The sequence below is a fragment of the Eublepharis macularius genome, chromosome 10 (assembly GCF_028583425.1).
Source record: "Eublepharis macularius isolate TG4126 chromosome 10, MPM_Emac_v1.0, whole genome shotgun sequence".
NCBI lineage: Eukaryota > Metazoa > Chordata > Lepidosauria > Squamata > Eublepharidae > Eublepharis > Eublepharis macularius.
In genome coordinates, this window is record NC_072799.1 from 5,750,943 (window position 1) to 5,770,674 (window position 19,732).

Below are 19,732 nucleotides of genomic sequence, written 5' to 3' on the forward strand. Positions count from 1 at the left end.
AAGGCTCTGTCAATTTCACCTCTCTACAGAGCCTGCAGAGATCACTCCCCAGAAAGTTTGTTAATTTCCTCTTTGCCTATGGGGAGGAGAAGTGGAAATTGACACACTCTCTGAGCAGCTACAGCCCGGAAAATCCACAACAACCATCTCTGAGGAGCAATCTCTGCCAGCTCCTAGAGCGGTGAAATTGACAGGGCCTTTGGCTCGGTCTTTTTAAGCTACGCTTCTCGGCTAGCTTTGCGTCTCCCTTCACTTGAGCATCCTTGTATAAGATGTCTCATGTCCAGAGACTCTCAGGTGGCCTCATAATAGAGCCAGCCCTTCCAATATTTCATTACTGAGCTAGCTTCCAGGAATGGCACTTTGGCTAATGTGCATTATAAATGTTTTAAAACACCATTTGTTAATTATCAGTTCCGCATTTCAAAGGCCAATTAGCATGCCTCTAAATGGATAGGAACAAATACCCCTGGCCTGCTTCTGGGATGCAGGCAGTTTTTCCAGTTCTGTCCTTAATGAGATATCAACGCTAGATGGCAGCAGAACCAAAGACTAAAGCTAAATTCTCTGTGTGAGAGAGCAAGATTCCTGTCCAGCCGCACCTTCAAGACCAACTAGATTTGCAGGGTGTGAGCTTTCGAGAGGCAGAGCTCCCTTCATCAGATAAGAGCTTTGACTCTCGAAAGCTCATACTCTGGAAATCTAGCAAAGAGTCCAGTGGCACCTTTAAGACTAACTGACTTTATTGTAGCATAAGCTTTTGAGAAACACAGCTCTCTTCGTCAGATGCAACTTTATTGAGACACCATCCCTACAATACAGTCCTCTCACTCGAGTAAAAAGCCTTTTTGAATCGTTCGGTTTTGCATCGTTTACGGAAAGCCAGGAGAGTGGGGGCTCTTCTGACTTCCTCAGGCAGGTCATTCCACAGGGTAGGAGCCACCACAGAGAAAGCCCTTGTACGGGCTGCTGCTGACTTCACCCGTGTGCAGCCTGGCACCTGCAGGAGACCCTGTTAATAAGAATGTAGATATATGTCCTAATTAAGGACATTGAATATACATGGAATGGAACGACATCATGGACCAGCCAAGCTCAGCAGAGCAAAGAGACGCAGAGGATTCTTCTGAGGAAGAGGCAGCCAGTGAACCTGACCCAGATCCACTGCCAGTGGCAGAGCCACTGCAAGAGGTGGTCTCTGAGGGGTCAGACATAGATCCGCAGCCAGGACCCAGCACATTGGCTCCTCCTCTTCCCAGCCCTGGGCTGACAATGGAAAGCCAGGCACCAGCCAGCTCTCCCCCCTCATCACCAGAGCCTCAGGAACACGGTCAGAGAAAGACAAGGAGAGACCTTTAAATCAGAAGGTGCAGTGCCCTCCCAGCAGCACAACACCGGCCCAGCATCAACCGCGATGATCAGTGCTTGCAGGAGCAGGACGGAGGCAGCTGGCAGCTGCAGGATGCAACACAGGGGGTTAAACAGCATGGCTTTTTTTCAGCGGGAATGTGGTGGAACGGAGTTCCGGCACCTCTTTAAAACGGTCACATGGTGGGTGGCCCCGCCCCCTGATCTCCAGACAGAGGGGAGTTGAGATTGCCCTCCGCGCCACTTGGCGGCATAGAGGGCAATCTAATCTCCCCTCTGTCTGGAGATCAGGGGGGCGGGGCCACCGGCCATGTGACCATTTTCACCTATGGCAATTTAAACTTTAAAAAGCTCCCCCCTTGTTCCAGCTGACCCAAAGTGACGTCATTGTGCAGTCCTGAGTTCCACCACTGAGTTCCACTGCTTCTTTCCCCAGAAAAAAAGCCCTGGTTAAACAGCATGGGCCTGAAAAGCGGCAGAGAAGGGAGGAGTTGTGTCTGCTAACTTACTGCTTGTGTTTGGAACTGATTTCCTGTTCCCTGACCTTGGCCTGTACCTGGGAGTTTCTCTACACGAGACGCCTCGGCTTGTGTTGGTCAAGTGTAGGGAGACGCCATGTTAGCTGGGAAGCATAGTTTAAAAAGGCAGAGCCTGTGGAGATTGCTCCTCAGAGGGTACGTTAATTTCACCTTCGCCTCCCTGAAGGCTCTGTCAGTTTCACCTCTCCAGTCTAAATCTGTGTGGGATCGCACAACCAGAGGGCAGCCAGGAATGGAAATGGGCTGGAGCTGCCTTCCAGAGCCAGGCTTGGACCTGGAGAAGTTCTAATAGGCTGAAGTTTCCTTGCTGGCATTTCATAGCCCCTTCACACAGCTCCAGTGTATAGCAATGCCTTTGACCTGCCGCCGGCTCTGTCTTTTTAAACTACCCTTCCTGGCTACCATTGCATTTCTCAATGTGTGTTCTTCGTGTATCAAATGTCTTGTGCAGAAAGATTCAACAAAGCCTGATTCTGGAATACTTTTTTAGACGTGAGTGTTGCCTAACCTGTGCTTGCACCTTGGAATTGCATTTGGATGAACTCAGATGTCTAGAAACTACCCCTGTTTGCTTGCTGCATGTCAGTAATCAGGACGAACGGATGGGACAGCAATGCCAGTTTTCCCCTTCTCCAACCCTCCTCCCGCTACTTAAATTTCCTCAGGACCCCAGTCATAGGCACGCTTTCATGCCTGGCAGACTGAACGATTTGCTGAATGCAGAATTGAGGGGGCGCCTTGCTAAAGCTCTGTTTTCAGATCTGGTGCAAAGGAGGCTTTAGATCATCTCATGTTATCCTGCAATCAGTGGACTGTACTTGGAGATCTTTGCATTGCACCTGGCAACATATATCTGCTCCCTGTTGAATCCTGGGCGATCTCTTTTCTTCAGCCAGATTCCGATCCAGTAATAACTCGATCAGTTGTCAACTTTGGGGGTGTAGTGATTTCTGTAAGGTGTTCTTCGGATGGGTTTTAATTCGCAAATGCTGTGACCGTTGTATATGAGTATTGCAACCTTTTATTTTGCTATGTAATTTTATGCTATTGTAGTTTTTTAAAGCTCTCTGGCCAAAAGAGCTTATTAAGAAAAGGAAAGCAATGCCAATTTGGTAAAAAGAAATTAAGACAGAAACATCAGACTTCACAACACCTGTTACCACTAGACACTAAGGTGGCTTGCCTTTGCTTAGAATTTCTCCAAGGGGGGAGCATGAACAAAACAGTAAGTGTAGTGAGCAGGAGTCATTTTGTAGAAAAAGAGCTGGAGGAACTCATTAGCATATGCCACACCCCTTTCCATCGCCGGAACTGTGTCATTGGCATAACTGATTTGCATATGCCACACCCCCTGACATCACCTATCCTGGCTGTTTTGGACCCAATCCTGGACATTCAGGGCCGAAATTGGGCCCAAAATGGCAAAAAGGGGCTGAGAATGGCCGAAAAGGGGCCCAAAATGGTCAGGATCGGGCCGCTGTTGAGCGGGAGAGTGATCCACCACCTGTCAGAGGCCCAATCCGGGCCATTTTGGCCCCAATCCAGGCTAAAATGAGCCCAAAATGGCCGAGAGTCAGGCGGGCAGGGCCACCTGACATGTGACCTCTTTGGGGAACTGCCGGAACTGCATTCCTGTGCATTCCCCCTCGAAATGAGCCCTGGTAGTGAGTTTTCTCTGGAAGAGAAGCTTTAGACTATATTATCTTGCAGTGTTACGTATCAGACACACTCAAGCAGGTTATTGTTGGAGCGCTCCACTTGCCGCAGGTTGCCATACATGCCTGGCAACTATTCCCCCCCTTTTGCTAACGTGTTAATGTTTTTCTGGCAGGCCCCAGATGCTTTTGTGACGCTCGCTTGGTTAATTTAAATCACATTTTCCAAAGGCAGCTCAACACCAAGTAATTAACTTCACACATTGCCGGCCAATCTTGACAAGACTGGGATTGTGCAGGGGGGGTGATGCCATGACAGAATGAGGTGTGCAACAGGTGCTTTCTTGAGTATACTCCAATGTTAAAGACAAAAACTTTTTTTTAACACCTCCAGCACTTCCAGCTAGACCCAGCCAGCCTTCTCAAAGGGAGAAGGAAGTAGGGGTGGTGGGGAAGGACCCAGCACTTACCTGTCAGATGACCTCGTGCGTGAACTTTGCTCCCGGCGCAGTATGATGATGTCATTTCTGGAAGTGCAGTCAAAGTGCAGGCCCCGGGAGTGCCCCCGGGCATCACACTCCCAGCTAGACCAAATCGGCCTAGCGGGAAGCCCAGGAAATGGGAAGCCCAGGAGCACTCCTGGGGTGTGCATGATGACATCACTTCTGGGAGTTCCGGCACCTTTCCCCCTGCTGGCCAGGTGAATGGTGGTGGGGAGAGGAGGCTGGGAGCAGGGGATCCTCTGCCCCCACGAGAGGACTCGTGACCCTCGTAGAGAGCAACCTGTTGTCTACCTGGTTAGAAAACTGGGGGGAAACACAGGAAGTCATTAAAATAATTCTAAATTATTTATTTATTAATAGGATTTTTACCCAGCTTTATAACCTCACAGGGCCACCAAGCAGGGTTCCTGTTCCCCCGATTGGGGCAGGGGATCCTGGAGGTTGGCAAGTGTAGTTTGAACCCAGGTCTTCCCAACCTTTGTTTGGCACAGCAACCACTACACCGCACTAGCCCTCAAGAGCCAGACCTGTAGACTGTTCTTAAATACTACAAGTTGGTCTATACAGAAAGGAGAGAAAAACAGGTCATATTGCTCCCAACAGGTAGTTGCTCCAGTCATGCACAGTTTGAGGTTTACACCCTCCCTCCAGCCCCCCGCTTTCTGCTCTGTCTAATATCAGTCATTGGCTAATCTGCTTTCTGCGTGACCCTTTTCAGAAAAATAAGATAACACGGCTTAAACAAATAACCGAGTAATCATGCCACTAAGTAACTCAAGGGGTGTGTGTGGGAGAGAAAGAGAACAGGTAGTGCATAAAAGAGGCTGTCCATCCCCTGAGCTGGGAAAATAGTTCTCTTGAAGGGTTGGTGCAGAAGGCAAAAGGGTTGCATTAGAGGCTACCGAATTATCAGAGTCAACTGACCGAGAACGGCATTTTGAAACCTCGTCAGGGCATGAATGAACGGGGACATCCCCGAAGACTTTTCTCAGCATGGTTCCTGACCTCATGTTCGCCACGTCCATCATCATTTACTTGTCGTCCTTCATCGGCATGATTGGTAACCTCATCGTCCTGTTCGCGTTCATCAGCAACGCCATCCGGCACAAGTCGCTTCAGCCGCTGGACCGCATCATCGTCAACATGGCTCTGGTGAACCTCTTCCTCTGCTGCTACAAGGCCATTCCTGGGCTGCTCATCTTCAGCAGCGCAAAAGTTTTTGGGGAACTGGGCTGCCGGATCCTACTCTATACGTACCACACGTTGCGGCTGATTAGCATCTGGTCCGTCGAGAACCTCAGCTTCCTGCACCTGATCAAAATCCGAAGGCCCAACCACCAATGGTCAAAATTCATCTACCGGCACCAAGGGAAATATGTCAACAGCACCATCGTCGGCTGCTGGATATTCAGTATCATCTTGCAAATCCCTTACATGCTGTACGAGAAAACGGCGGCCGGGAGAAACAAGACGATAACCTTCCTGGCCACCTCGACGTGCTTGAGATCCACAGAGAGCTTCGCCATGAAGTTCACCACGTACGCGTCGGTCAGCTTGGACTTTGTCTTCGTCCTTCTGGTCGTCGTCCTGAACGGTTTCATTATTGACCTCCTCTGGAAGCACAGCCGGAAAGTGAAGGCTGCTTCCTCGGTCACCAACAGCGGCTGGAACAAACACACCGCCCAGGCCACCAAAATCCTGCTCTCGCTGTTGTCCATCTATGTGGTCTGCTGGATATCCAATGACATCGTCTGGATTGCCATTGTCTCAGGATACATCAAAAACAGTTTCGAAAACAGCATCCTCAATGCCCTCTACGGCGTCCTGTCTTCCATTTATTACTCAGCCAGTTCATTTGTTGTGGTGCTTGGATACAGGAAAGTCCGAGAATACCTGATGGAAGCCTGCTGGTGCTTGAGGTGTGCAAGACCCACCATGGTTGAGAGATTGACTTAGGGGGATGGACCAGCAATGGGCAGCTTCAAGTCCACCGGTATTCTCATCTTCCAACTCACTAAATTCTGGTTCTTGGCTGAAAAATATAACCTATGCATTTCTGGAGACAAGGTATCCAACAGAATCAATGCCTGGATCTTGTTTGGCTGCCCTATTCAGCTTCCCCACTGGTGGGAGAGGACTAGAAGAAGGCCCTACAGGGCAGTTGGTAGATCCATAATTGCTGCAATGGATCGTGGCCTGTGTTGCGTCCTCTGGTTCTTCTACACAGATTACAATGTTTTTGATATCTAGACTTCCTCCTTGAAGTTACAGCTCAACTTTAAGGCTACCACCATCTTACCACGTTTCAGGCAGCTGTAATAATGGACCTTGTCAGGAGGAAGACTGAGTTAGGGAGGGGGACAAAGCTGGGATTTTAAAAGGGACTTGAGCTGAAACTACGCTTAAAAGAAGTGGAAAGCAAGCGAGACAAAGCCAGCTCAGGAATACGAACAGGGAAGAACGTAGAGCTCCGTGGCACCGCAGGAGGCTGCGCCGCAAGTGACGCTGGACTAGTAAACAGATCCAAGGTAGGCGTTTTGGACGGAATTTTGTCCCCTCTGACCTGCAGGAAGGGAAAGTTGATACCTGCATGGACCTCCGTAGAATCAGAAGGCATCTGAGACATCTGCGAATAGTTCACAAGAGCTGTTGTGAATTTGTGGCAATAGCTTTGCCGCAAGCTGCTTGTACAATTCAGCTCCCTGCAACTGAGAAACACGAGATGCTTTGATGCAACCACACGGTTGCACAGAAAGAACAAGGAGTGTAGCAGTGTGAACAGTCTGGCTGTTGCAGGTTCCCTAGAGGAAACGGCACCCCCACCCCCACCCCCACCCCCACCAGAAGAGGAAGCAGCCTGCCTTTGTTTGGGCATCTGTGCCATTCTCTCGCCCACCCCACGTTTATAACACGTTTATCCTGACAATTCCTTGCTGTTTTATTGTTGGGCATTGAGGCATACGAGGTCAGCAGAGCCATTCAGTGACAGTGGAAACGGTTCAGAAGAACTCTTTTTTGTTGGGTGATTAAAAGGTAAAGGTGTGCAAGCACCTGAGTCATTACTGACCCATGGGGGGACGCCGCAGCACAACGTTTTCTTGGCAGACTTTTTACGGGGTGGTTTGCCATCGCCTTCCCCAGTCATCTACACTGGGAAACTGGGTGCTCATTTTACCAACCTCGGAAGGATGGAAGGCAACCTTGAGCCGGCTACCTGAACCCGGCTTCCTCCAGGATCTAACTCAGGTCGTGATCAGAGCTTGGGCTGCAGTACTGCCGCTTTACCACTGTGCACCAGGGTGCTCCTGTTAGGTAATTAACCTCCTTTATTTACCACGGGGGACAAAGGGGCACCCATTGCTTTTCTACTCAGCCCAGAGGAACAGCAATATCATTTACCCCCTGAAGTACCTGTACGGAAAGTACAGAAATTAACTACTTGAATGAGGGATTAGGGTAGGCGTTGCATGTCAAGAGTTGTATCCAAACATCACGGTTTATTGTGCTGTTGTAATAATTCACCTACCGTGTTCTTATGTATGGGCAAGAAAATCCAGGAAGTGAATGACTGAGATAGCACATCAGCCAACGGTGCGTGAAGCTGGCCTACGATAGATACTGCTATTGGAAAGGACAGATATTGTCACAGGTAACTGATTTCCTTTACAGAAGCGGGGTCAGGGGGAGGCCAGTGGCACCTGGCGTGGGCTTTCGAGGATCGCAGTTCTCTTTGTCAGAAGCATCTGGCGGGGAGAGCTGTGATTCTCGAAGGCTTGTGCTGCAGTGGAATTGGTTGGTCTTGGAGGTGCTACTGGACTCTTTTTGATTTTGCTACTACAGACTAACACTTCTAACTCCTCTGAACCTTTACAGAAGCAAACTGATCTCCATATCAGAAGGAGCTGTTTGCATCTACATATCAGAAGGAGCTGTTTGCATCTAACCTGCCCTCCCCTCTCCTCCTCTATATCTGACCAGTTTCTTTTGGCCCTCCATGCATCTGACGAAGAGAACTGTGATTGGTTAGTCTTAAAGGTGCTACTGGACTCTTTATAAATTTTAAGGCAGTCACTCCTGACCAGGGTTTGATCCGGAGAGTAAAACAGGCACGGAGCAGCCCAAACCGAGCCAACAAGGAGTTCTGGGCTGCTTCCACACACGTTGGATAATCCACTTTCAAAACTCTTTAGTGAACATTTGGAACTGCTTTTCCATGTGTGGAACAAAAAATCCACTTCCAAAGGATTGCTAAAGTGCATTGAAAGTGCATTATTCAACGTGTGTAGAAATGGCCCTGGTCAGGAGTGATAGCAACAGGCACCTTCTTCCATGCCATTGCTGGTTGAGCCCAAGACTGGCTCAGCTCACTCGTGAATAGCGGCACAGCAGGAACCTTCCAGGCATGTTAATGGGCCAATCCACCCCTGCTCCCGAATCTGCGATTATATGGGAAATTATGCTCCTTTAACTATTCAGCCCTGCTGGCTCCATCACTCCCAACCACTTCGGATCTTACTTTTGACAAGAGATTCCCCACTTCATTCAACCTGTCCGATTAGGTCCACAATGTGGAGATGACTTAAAAATGGCTCTCGCCCTATCAAGTGTGAAACCTTGCCACAGGAGGTTTGAATTACAGCTTTGTTTTTCTGACCAGCGTCCTCCAAGGGAGCAGCATCGGAGGCCAAGGGGGCCACGTGGACCACAAATACATTACTAAGAGATTGACTGTACAATAGTCCCAAGGGCTTTTCCGAGGCAAACGGCGGGTAAACATTTGCTTACCGTCGGCTGAATGCAAATGAACGGCTCCAAGCGTTACCACCCTCACGGAGGCCACAGGCTTTGAACAAAAGATTCATATGCAACCGACCTTTGAGATCTGAAATGTGATCCTACAAAGGAAGAGAAAGGGTGCCATTTCCAGACCCTACCCCAAGGCTTTTATGTTACTCCCTGTGACGAGACCGCTGAAGAATCAAATGAATTACTAATACTAAAGGGGCAATAAACAATATTGCTACCGACTTGTTTATTTGTAATGTTTGGAAATGGAATTAAGTACAAAAGAAGCATTTCTGATTAAAATGGCCAACCTCCAGGTGGGGTCTGGAGCTCTCCAGGAATTACAACTGATCTCCAGGCCACAGAGATCAGTTCCCCTGGAGAAAATGGCTGCTTTGGAGGGGGGACAGAATGGCATTATACCTTACCAAGGCCCCCCCCTTCCCAAACTCTGCCCTCCCCAGGCTCCACCCCCCGAAATCTCCCACAATTTCTCAACCTGGAGTTGGCAACCTAATTTCTAACACAATGCGCCGATTTCTGGCACATTTCCCTCCAAATCACCCTGCCATTCTTATATCAAAGGCGAAGCTATATTATGAATCCAAAAGACCTCTGAAATCCACAGCAAATTTCTGATGGTTTTCTGAGGAGCTCTTCCATGTCTGAATGGTGAAGACTAACCCTATGGAAGCTGTAACCTTCCTATTAGTCACGTAATATACTACTCCGCCGACAGGTATAAAGTAAACCATGGTACATTGAAACTTTCTGAACAAAGGGGTATGAGAATTGAGATGAGAATAATATTGGAGGGGTTTGGGTTAGAAACTTGATTCTGAGGTGGTTTCTTTTTTTGTATCTTTCCTTGTTGCCAGGTCCAGGTTGGGAAATTCCTGGAGATTTGTGGGGTGGAGTTAGGGTCACCAGCCTCCAGGTAGTGGCTGGAGATCTCCTGGAATTACAACGGATCTCCAGACAACAGAGATCAGTTCCCTTCCCCTGGAGAAAATGGCTGCTTTGGAGGGTAAGGCTCTATGGCATTATACTCCTCTAAGGACCCACCCCTCCCCAAACCCCACCCTGCCCAGGCGCCACCTCCACAATCTCCAGGGATTTCCCAACCCAGAGTTGGCAATTCTGTCTCCTGAGAAAAGCACTCTGCTTATTCACTGAGCCACGGAATTGAAATGGCCACTAGCCGGGAGTAAAACAGATGAACATCCGGTGTCGCTTTGTATTGAGTCAAAACCATGGTCCAGCAAGCTCGGCATCGTCTCTACTGATTGGCTGTGGCTCTCAGGGGTCTCAAAAAAAGCAAAATCTTTCCCTCTACGTATTTAGACCATTTTTGTCTTGTCCTTCCTCCAGGAAGCTCAAGATGGTGGCACATATAGTTCTCCCCTCCTCCCTTTTCCTTACAACAAACCTGTACAGTAGGTTTGATTGGCCCCTGGGTCACTTGGTGACTTCCATGGTGAGAAGGGATTTGAACCCAGAACTCCCCAGTCCTTGGCCAATGTTTTTACCCCATACTGGCGGAGAAGACAAAGACCGAACCTGGAACGATGTGCTCAACGGCGCTCTGTGGTTGAGCCGCAACCGCAGAGATTTTCATGGCAACCTGAACAACGGTGTGAAGGGATTCCTCATTAAATTTGCAGATGACACTAAACTGACAGGAGTATCAACACCCTTGAAGATAGAGGTAGAATTCAACAAATATGAACATACAGGGAAAGTAGGCAGATATGAATAAAATGCAATTTGACATGGGTAAGTGCTGGGTTTTCCACCTGGGTAACAAAAATGCAAAGCATGTATACTGGATGAGGGGTACATTTCTGCGTAGCAGTGTGTGCGAATAAGATCTTGGGATACAGGTGGATGGGAAGCTAAACATGAGCAGTCAGTGTGACACAGCAGAAAAAAAGCCAAATGCAGTCTTGAGGTGTATCAACAAAGGCATAACATCCAAATCACAGGATGCCATTGTCCCACTATATACAGCAAGCTTCTGAGCACCACAGCTCTCTTCATCATGCATCTGACGAAGAGAGCTGTGGTTCTCGAAAGCTTATGCTACAATAAAGTGGGCTCGTCTTAAAGGTGCTACTGGACTCTTTACTATTTTGCAACTACAGACTAACACGGCTAACTCCTCTGGAACTATATACAGCGTTGGTCAGGCCCCACCTGGGGTTTTGTGTGCAGTTCTGGAGGCCTCATTTCAAAAAGGAGGTGGACAGATTGGAACGGGTGCAGAGGAGAGCAGCCAGGATGATCAGGGGCCTGGAGCCCTACAAGGAAAGACTGAGGGACTTGGGAATGTTCTGTTTGGAGAAGAGGAGGTTGAGAGGAGAAATGATTGCCTTCTTTAAGCATTTAAAAGGCTGTCACTTAGAGGAGGGAAGGGAGCTGTTCCTGTTGACAACAGAGGATAGGACTCGAAACAATGGGTTTAAACTACAGGAGGGAAGGGACCAGCTGGACATTAGGACAAATGTCTTCACCCTTGGCTGCCTAGGAGCGTGGTGGGTTCCCCCTCATTGGCAGTCTTCAAGGGGCAGCTGGACGAATCCTGGTCAGCAGGGCTCATTTTGAGGGGGAACGCGCAGGAACGCAGTTCCAGTGGTTCTCCAAAAAGGTCACATGTCAGGTGGCCCCGCCCACCTGGTTTTTGGCCATTTGGGGCCCGTTTCGGCCTGGATCGGGGCCGAAATGGCCCAATTCGGGCCCAAAATGGCCAGGATCAGGCCCCAAACAGCCAGGATTGGTCCTGAAATGGCCAGGATTGGGCCTCTGACAGGTGGTGGATCCCTCTCCCACTCAGCAGTGGCCCAATCCTGACCATTTTGGGCCTCTTTTGAGCGATTTTCAGCCCCTTTTTGCCATTTTGGGCCCAATTTCGGCCCTGAATGTCCAGGATTGGGTCCAAAACAGCCAGGGTAGGTGATGTCAGGGGGCGGGGCATACGCAAATCAGTTATGCTAATGACACACTTCCGGTGATTGTCAAGGGGGCACGGCATATGCGAATGAGTTGTGCTAATGAGTTATGCTAATGAGTTCCTGCAGCTCTTTTTCTACGAAATGACCCCTGCTTGTCGGGGATGCTTTAGGCTGTTCCTGCATTGAGCAGGGGACTGGACTAGATGGTCTGTAAGGCTCCTTCCGACTCTATGCTTAATATTTTGATGGAGAAGAGAAGTTGGTAGTATCCAGGGCAAGGTAAAACTGACTTACTGCACTTCCAGGTAACTCCAAACAAGTGGTTCGGGCTGAAAAGTAAATACAGCCGGTTGACTTAGTGGGGGTTTGTTTAGTTCCCGGCAGATTGGAGCTATGTCAGCGCATGAGCCTGTACAATAGACAAGCGGGAAAGTGCTCTGCAAACGGCAACATTCGGGCCTCCCACTGTTCTTATCTGCAGATAGCGTTCTGTCCTTCGCTTGCTGCATTAATCATGCTATTGTAAAATCATCATCCATTTCTGGCTCAGAAGTAACTGTCAATGGCTTGTGTGTTTATAAAAGGGACTCGGAAAAGTAGGGGTTCCCCCACCCCGTTTTCAAGCCAGATTGGGTAGATTCCGCCTTACCTTCAGGAAGAGTCGCTGGTACTCCTCCAGAGTCACGGCATGTGGGGCCCGTGGTCACATGGCCTCACCTGGGGCACCGGCATGCCCCACCTGAGAATGGTGTTTGGGTGGGGCTTTTGGAAGGGGGTTGACTTTTTAATTTGACAGTGTCCATTTCAAGAGCAAGATCCAAGCCCAGTTGCACCTTAAAGACCGACAAGATTTCTGGAGTATACGCTTCCAGGAACCTCCCTGCATCATAGACAAGTACAAATGGATACATATTCTTTATCAATTCCTACTTGTATCTGAAGAAGGGAGGTTGACTCTTGAAAGTTCATATCCTGGAAATCTAGTTGGTCTTTTAATGTGCTACTGGGCTCAAATCCTGTCCTACGATTGCAGACCAACACAGCTACCCACCTGAAACATTTCAAGAATGATAGCTTGTGTTTAGAATAGTATTATTTGCAGCTAGAAAAAAATCTGGTACTAAGCTCACTTAAAGGGCACCATGGAACACAGACCCCTAACGAAAGATACAAAATCTTCCGTGGGGAACAGTTGTCTACTAATTCTTACATTTAATAATGAAAGTGCACAGAGCTCAAAACTGAATAAATATTCAGGCTAATAAATATCACAATATATCCAATAAATACTCAAAATAAATACCAATAAATATGTTCACATCATATGACTCTTAAAGTCCCAGTCCACCATTTGTAAGGACCATGGAAAGTTCTTTATCTCTCCACATCAAAGTGCTTAAAAGCAGTCGGCTGGAAGCGCATTCCCCTGTTGGATTAACATATCGCACCGGATTAAGAGGTAAATCCAGAAACAGGTAAGTGTTAAGAGTCTTTACTTCCCTTGTACTTATGCATATCCTTAGAAGTTCATCACTTACATTCTTGTAGATTGCGAAGCCGACCAACTGATCTGCAATGATCATATCTCCTCGAATTGTGTTCCAAGTCGCTACTGTGCCGAGTCCAGGATTAAATGTCCCTAATGTCCAACAGGCTGCAAGTTCTAATCCTGTTTTGGGTTATCTTTCTCAAGGAAGTTATGGATATACAGAAACATTTTCCTGAGTCACATAAGCACAAAAAACATAACAATAAACTCTGGTCCTATACATAGTACATAACATTGTCAAGCTCCGTAATAAACTTACAACTTCTCTTGCAATGTCCCACGTGGTAAATATGCATACAGTCAGGGTGTGGTAAACACTATGTTACCCTATATATACATTGGTCTATGCTACCTCCAGTCACTCCAGAGAATACCACAATAATAACAACAACAACAACATTCAATTTATATACCGCCCTTCAGGATGACTTAACACCCACTCAGAGTAGTTTACAAAGTATGTCATTATTATCCCCACAACAAAACATCCTGTAAGGTGGGTGGGGCTGAGAGAGCTCCAGAGAGCTTTGACTAGCCCAAGGTCACCCAGCTGGCTTCAAGTGGAGGAGTGGGGAATCAAACCCGGCTCTCCAGATTAGAGTCCTGCTGCTCTTAAGTGACTGATCCAAGGTCACCCAGCTGGCTTCAAGTGGAGGAGTGGGGAATCAAACCCGGCTCTCCAGATTAGAGTCCTGCTGCTCTTAAGTGACTGACCCACGGACACCCAGCTGGCTTCAAGCGGAGGAGTGGGGAATCAAACCCGGCTCTCCAGATTAGAGTCCTGCCGTCCTTAAGTGACTGGCCCAAGGTCACCCAGCTGGCTTCAAGCGGAGGAGTGGGGAATCAAACCCGGCTCTCCAGATTAGAGTCCTGCCGTCCTTAAGTGACTGGCCCAAGGTCACCCAGCTGGCTTCAAGTGGAGGAGTGGGGAATCAAACCCGGCTCTCCAGATTAGAGTCCTGCTGCTCTTAAGTGACTGACCCAAGGTCACCCAGCTGGCTTCAAGCGGAGGAGTGGGGAATCAAACCCGGCTCTCCAGATTAGAGTCCCGCGCTCTTAACCACTACACCAAACTGGCCCCTTAAAAGGATATAAAACAGTGCAGGACTAACAGTTTTACATTCTGTGCTCCTCTCACATCCATGACGAGGAGATACTATCATTGCGGATCAGTTGGTCGGCTTGACCATCTACAAGAATATAAGTGACGAACTTGTAAGGATATACGTAAGTAGAAGGGAAGTAAAGAATCTAACACTTCCCTCGGTGAGGGTCTTCAAGCAGAAGCAGGACAGCCGTCTGCAGAGAAATCTCTAGCTCTGGATTGGATTAGATGGGCTAGAAGGTCCTTTCCAGTTCTGATTATTAAGGAAGATGTCCCTTGTATGATGTTATCAGTGTTTTGTTTCCGACTCAAGTGATTTATAGGCACTAAAATACATCATTCTAGATGCTTAGACTGGGCTACAGGATTACGGAAGTCCTGGTTGGTTTTTTAGGAAATCATGGATGCTCTATTCATTTCTTTGAAGCTAGTTTGCTGAAAAAATCCGTATCAAATTTTGGAAGAGGAGATGGGTAAAGCACTGAGCGTGCTCTTAGGACACGTAGCTTACCAGGTCTTAGATACTGGTAGACTCGCAGCCAATTTTTCTGAGCGGCACAGAAGGGATTAAACCAAGACACAAAAAATGTTCAAGAATGTTTGCCAGGGAAGGGGAAGGTAACATGCTTTACTTTATTTCTTACTGTTTTTACAGCCTAAGTCATAAACAACAAAGCCTCGTCCTATGGGAGGAGAACCTAAAAGTTAGTTATCATGTAACTTAACAACAGCTGCCAAAGATTTCGCCACACACAGAGTAGTTTGTTTATCTTTGTCTCTGAGTAGCCAGGATTTCGTTTCTGGAAAAAAAGAGTTCTGATTAAATCATGGGGAGATCAATTGCGCTCTTAGTTCTGAAAATTTAGGACAATCTGTGGTCTACAGAGTCAATGTTATTGTGGCCGCAATTGCAGAGTCTATCTGAATATGGAATTCCACTGAATCTGTCTAGCGTCACTGCTGAAGGTAGGTGATTCCGATAACAACAATAACAATAATAGCTATGCTTATATACCACTCTTCTAGACAGATTAGTGCATCACCCAGACAGGTGAAAAATCCCCACAATACAGATGGGGCTGAGAGGAGTGGCTTACCCATGGCAGTAGTGGGATTCAAACCAGTAGAGTGCTGATTTGCAGCCGAACCACTTAATCACTGTGCTACAGCAACAGATAGGGAAAGCAGCGAATGAATTCTAATGGTAGGCCCTGGCATGACTCTTGAGAATTAGGACTGCCAAACTCCAGGTGAGGCCGAGTTCTCTCAGAATTACAAATGATTTCCAGTCTACAGAGATTGGTTCCCCAGGAGAGAAGAGCTGCTTTGAAGGGTAGGCTCTTTGGAATTATACCCTGCTGAGCTTCCTCCCCTCTCCAAGCCACTCCGCCCCCAGGCACCAACCCCAAACTTACCAGGAATTCCCCAGCCTGGAGTTGGCAACCCTAGACAGGAACACCAGGCCTCCTGGCTCCTTCTGGAGACTCTACAGCAATTCCCTTTCATGCCCCTTGGTTCCTGGAGATTTGGAGGTGGAACCAGGGAGGGTGGGGTTTGGGAAAGGGAGGGACCACAACAGAGTATAATGCCAGAGGCCATGCTGCAGATGAGCCTAGAGTTGCCAACCTCCAGATGGTGCCTGGAGCTCTCTCAGAATTGCAGCTGATCTCCAGACAACATAGGTCGGCTACCCTGGAGCACGTCGCAGCTTTGGAGGGTGGACTTTATGGATTCAGATCCCTTCCGAAATTCCACCCCCAAATCTCTAGGAATTTCCCACTCCAAAGTTGGCAAACCTAGAATCAGCCTTTTATCTAGGGGCACTAATCCCTGTAGCTTGGACATCAGCTGTAATTCCAGGAGATCTCCAGGGCCCACCTGGAGGGTGGCAACCCTGTCTCAGAGATCGCTTTGTGCTGACCAGTCTGGGTGCTAGAGATGCCTAATTCCTATACATATAACATCCCCCATCCTCTGAGTTCAGGATAGCGGGGAAGCGCTCTCTTTTGCTCTCCTTTGAGGTCTCTTCCCCCTCGATCTCAGTCTTCAGTCTCCTTTTTGGAACTCTAGTGGCATCTGGTGGCCTACAATCCCATGGACCAGCCATCTTACTTTATTGCAGAATATCATGACCGTGTATTGGCCATTCTATTTCCTTCAGAGGAAATATTTGCGTTTCATGGGTGGAGGAGGAAAAGAGGCACTCCTGGAAGGCAGCAGATCAGCTGTCCCACATCAGTTACCCAGAGAGACATGGCTTTCTCTGCCTCTTTCTGTCCCTTCCAAAGAATGTTTCTTCACACGTACTTACACAACTACCCCTTTCCCACAGCCGGAAGTGCGGCATCTTCCCAAAGATCTGATGGGTTTCTCATTCAAAAGGTATAAGGAGACCATCTCTGGACAAGCTGATAAGAAACTCCTTCTAGCTTCCATGGAGAAAACATCTACAGCCTTTACATACCCCTGGTATAATTTTGTCAAGAGTCCCTTTTGAGAACACTATATAATTTATATTATTATGAATTATTCTTCGCCTTGAATAATTGCACTAGGTATATAATTGCACTAGGCTTAACTGGAAGCTTCCTGTTACTATTTCCCTTTTCTTAAGCCAATAAAGAGTTGGTGTATTAAGTGGCTCCGAGCCTGAACTGTTATCCAAAAGGTTTTTTGGACTGGATCTTCTCAGCCACAAATTCAGCAGGTGGCCTTAGACAAGCCATTTTGCTTTAGCCTGGCAGCTCTGAACTCAACGAGGATTAAAGATCCAGGGATGCTGTATATATTAATATGTGATGTGCATTGAGCTTTACTATATAAATGTATAGAATTATTAATAAAGAGCATGACTCCTATCCATTCCTGACAAGTGTAGTGTCCTCTAAGTAGGGTTACCAGCCTCCAGGTAGTTGCTGGAGATCTCCCGGAATTACAACTGGTCTCCAGGCCACAGAGGTCTGTTCGCCTGGAGAAAATGGCTACTTTTCTGTATGGAATTATGCCACGCCACGGTCCTTTCCCTCCCCAAACCCCGCTTTCTCCAGGTTTCACCCCCCACCCCCAGATCTCCAAGAATTTCCCAACTTGAAGGTGGCAACCCTACCTCTAAGCCTTCAGTTACTGGTATAAATTAAATTCTGTTTTCTTGGTGTAGAAATTCAAGTTTTGAAACTTTCCCTAGCTTCTCTAATCTCCAGGAATTTCCCAACTGTGTTGGCAACCCCGTTTCAAGGGCAGGTTATAGCCAGACTCTTCAATCACGTACTCAGCTGAGGTCATTTAAAAGCTGTGACCAATGAAGGCTGAATCCATACTTGGATATTTTGCTATCCTGCTGATTCAGGCAACTTCTAGATGTTACAGAGAAAAGGAAATACTTCTTTGCTCTTTGAGCAATTAAAGTAAGGAATTCACTCCGCGCAATCCTAAGGAGAGTTATACCAGTATAAACCCATTGATTTCAATGAGCTCAGACTGGCGTAACTCTGTTTAGGATTGCAGTGTGAGAGTCAAGTAAGCAACTCCCGTCTGTCCTTCAGGCAACTACTTAGACACCCCAATGAATCCCTAGGAAAAGACCCCCTTTTTAAATCAAATGCTCTAAAAATGTTCCAGTGAACCCGCTAAGCAAGCAACAGCATCCTGTTCTTCCATAAATTATGTTTCACAACTAAGGAGAAAAAAAGAATCTATTAGGCACTCAATTAGACAACTATATAATGGCGGGAGGGAGGGTGGATCCTCAGCGGTTGCTAGGCTACGAGGCGGTGGACCTGCCAGGGCTCCACTTCCTTCTTCCCGTGGGCGGTCGGCATAGATTTAGGGGCGGGGTAACGGAGAGTGGGCGTGGCCGGGCTCGGCTCGGTCAGGATTGGATGAGCGCCTCCGAGCGGCTGACGCGAAGGGGCAGGGCCCGAGAGGGAGCGAATCCGAGGGAGGTCACGTGGGGAGAAACATGGACCCGGCGCTTTACGTCTTGGCGGCGGCGTTGCTGGTGGCCCTCATCGTCTTCGTCACCCGCTTGAAAGGACAGGCGCGCGCGGGTACGAGCCTTTGCTTCCTTTCCGAGGGCGGAGGGGCTCTAGGCTGAGGGGAGGGGCGTGGCCTTTGGGGAGGGGGCGTGGCCTGGAGGGGCAGCCAGCCTACCTTGCAGGATGGTTGTAAGGGTTGCTGCTAATGAGAAGCGCCTGGGGAAACGGCACCGTTGGAGCGGCTTGGGTTGCCAACCTCCCGGTGTCTCCTGGAGATCTCCCAGAATCATCTCCAGACCCTAGAGCTCAGCTCCCCTGGAGAAAATGGCTGCTTTGGACGGTGGAGTCTATGGCATTCGACCCTGCTAAAGCTCCTCCCCGGGCCTTGCCCTCTTCGGGCTCCACCCTCCCAGTCTCCAGGAATGTCACAGCCTGAAGCTGGCAACCTCAGCAGTGGTTTCTTAGGCATCCTGGAATGGCCTGCATCCCAATGGGGCTTGAAGACAAGTGTGTGTCTGGCCTCTCCATTTCCATTTCCCTTGTCTTCCAGGACCACATGAGTGCTTGCAGAGCGCCTTCTGCTAGGGCTGCCAAACTCCAGGTGGCGGCTGGAGATCTCCCAGGATTACAACTGGTCTCCAAGTAACAGAGATCAGTTCCCATGAAGAAAACGGCTGTCTTGGAGGGGGGAACGCTATGGTATTATATCCATCCCCTCCTCAAACCCTGCCTTTCCCAGGCTCCATACTCAAAATCTCCAGGAATTTCCCAGCCTGGAGCTGGCACCCCTACTTTCTGCTTCTAACCACAGTCTGAGATAGAGCCCATCTCCTCCCTCCCCCAGCCTGTGACAAGGAAAGGTATTCTGCACACACTCAGAGGCATGGTTTTTTTTTTCATTTTCACAGGAGAAGGTGGCCGATACATGCAATCAATAAAGTGTGCCTAAGGTGGCAGGTTGTAGTGCACCATGTCAGACTGCAGCTTCACCTTTTTGGAATGGTCCCTTCTGTTTAAAACTCCCTGTGGCTAGGAAACTAGCATGGAGGTTGCAGGAGGTTGTAGAACCTCCCTGCCTTCTCTGCTGGTTTTCTCCTTGCAAGGTGCTTTTAATGTGATGCAAGTTAACATCCGTAGCTGGAGTCTTGCCACCTTCAGACCAAACTGGTGCTTTTGGTTTTACTAACTCATGCTCTGTCCTGAATTAAGGCACTCAAGGCTTCTTTGGATCTACATATGCAGTGGCTGTGTGGGCTGTGGGTGGACAGTGGTTGTGTTTTGTAATCTCTCCTCTGTAAAAACT

At 48.3% G+C, this 19,732-nt stretch overlaps 2 protein-coding genes across 3 annotated transcripts in view; both read left to right on the plus strand.

The window, feature by feature from the left end:
- Positions 1-5,058: 5,058 nt before the first annotated feature.
- On the plus strand, positions 5,059-6,021 carry LOC129336945 (vomeronasal type-1 receptor 92-like). The gene has a single exon (XM_054990375.1). It carries the CDS (start codon positions 5,059-5,061, stop codon positions 6,019-6,021), a length of 963 nt encoding a protein of 320 aa, XP_054846350.1.
- A 9,240-nt stretch (positions 6,022-15,261) lies between these two features.
- DDRGK1 (DDRGK domain containing 1) overlaps positions 15,262-19,732 on the plus strand; it is a 39,556-nt gene continuing 35,085 nt past the window's right edge. Inside the window, exon 1 of one of the 2 annotated variants that reach the window (XM_054990539.1) lies at positions 15,262-15,421. In XM_054990539.1, the coding sequence (XP_054846514.1) occupies positions 15,346-15,421 (76 nt within the window). In that variant the 5' untranslated portion in view covers positions 15,262-15,345. Of the gene's footprint in view, positions 15,422-18,407; positions 18,502-19,732 lie in introns of those variants that run through there. The other variant, XM_054990538.1, reaches the window with a different exon arrangement.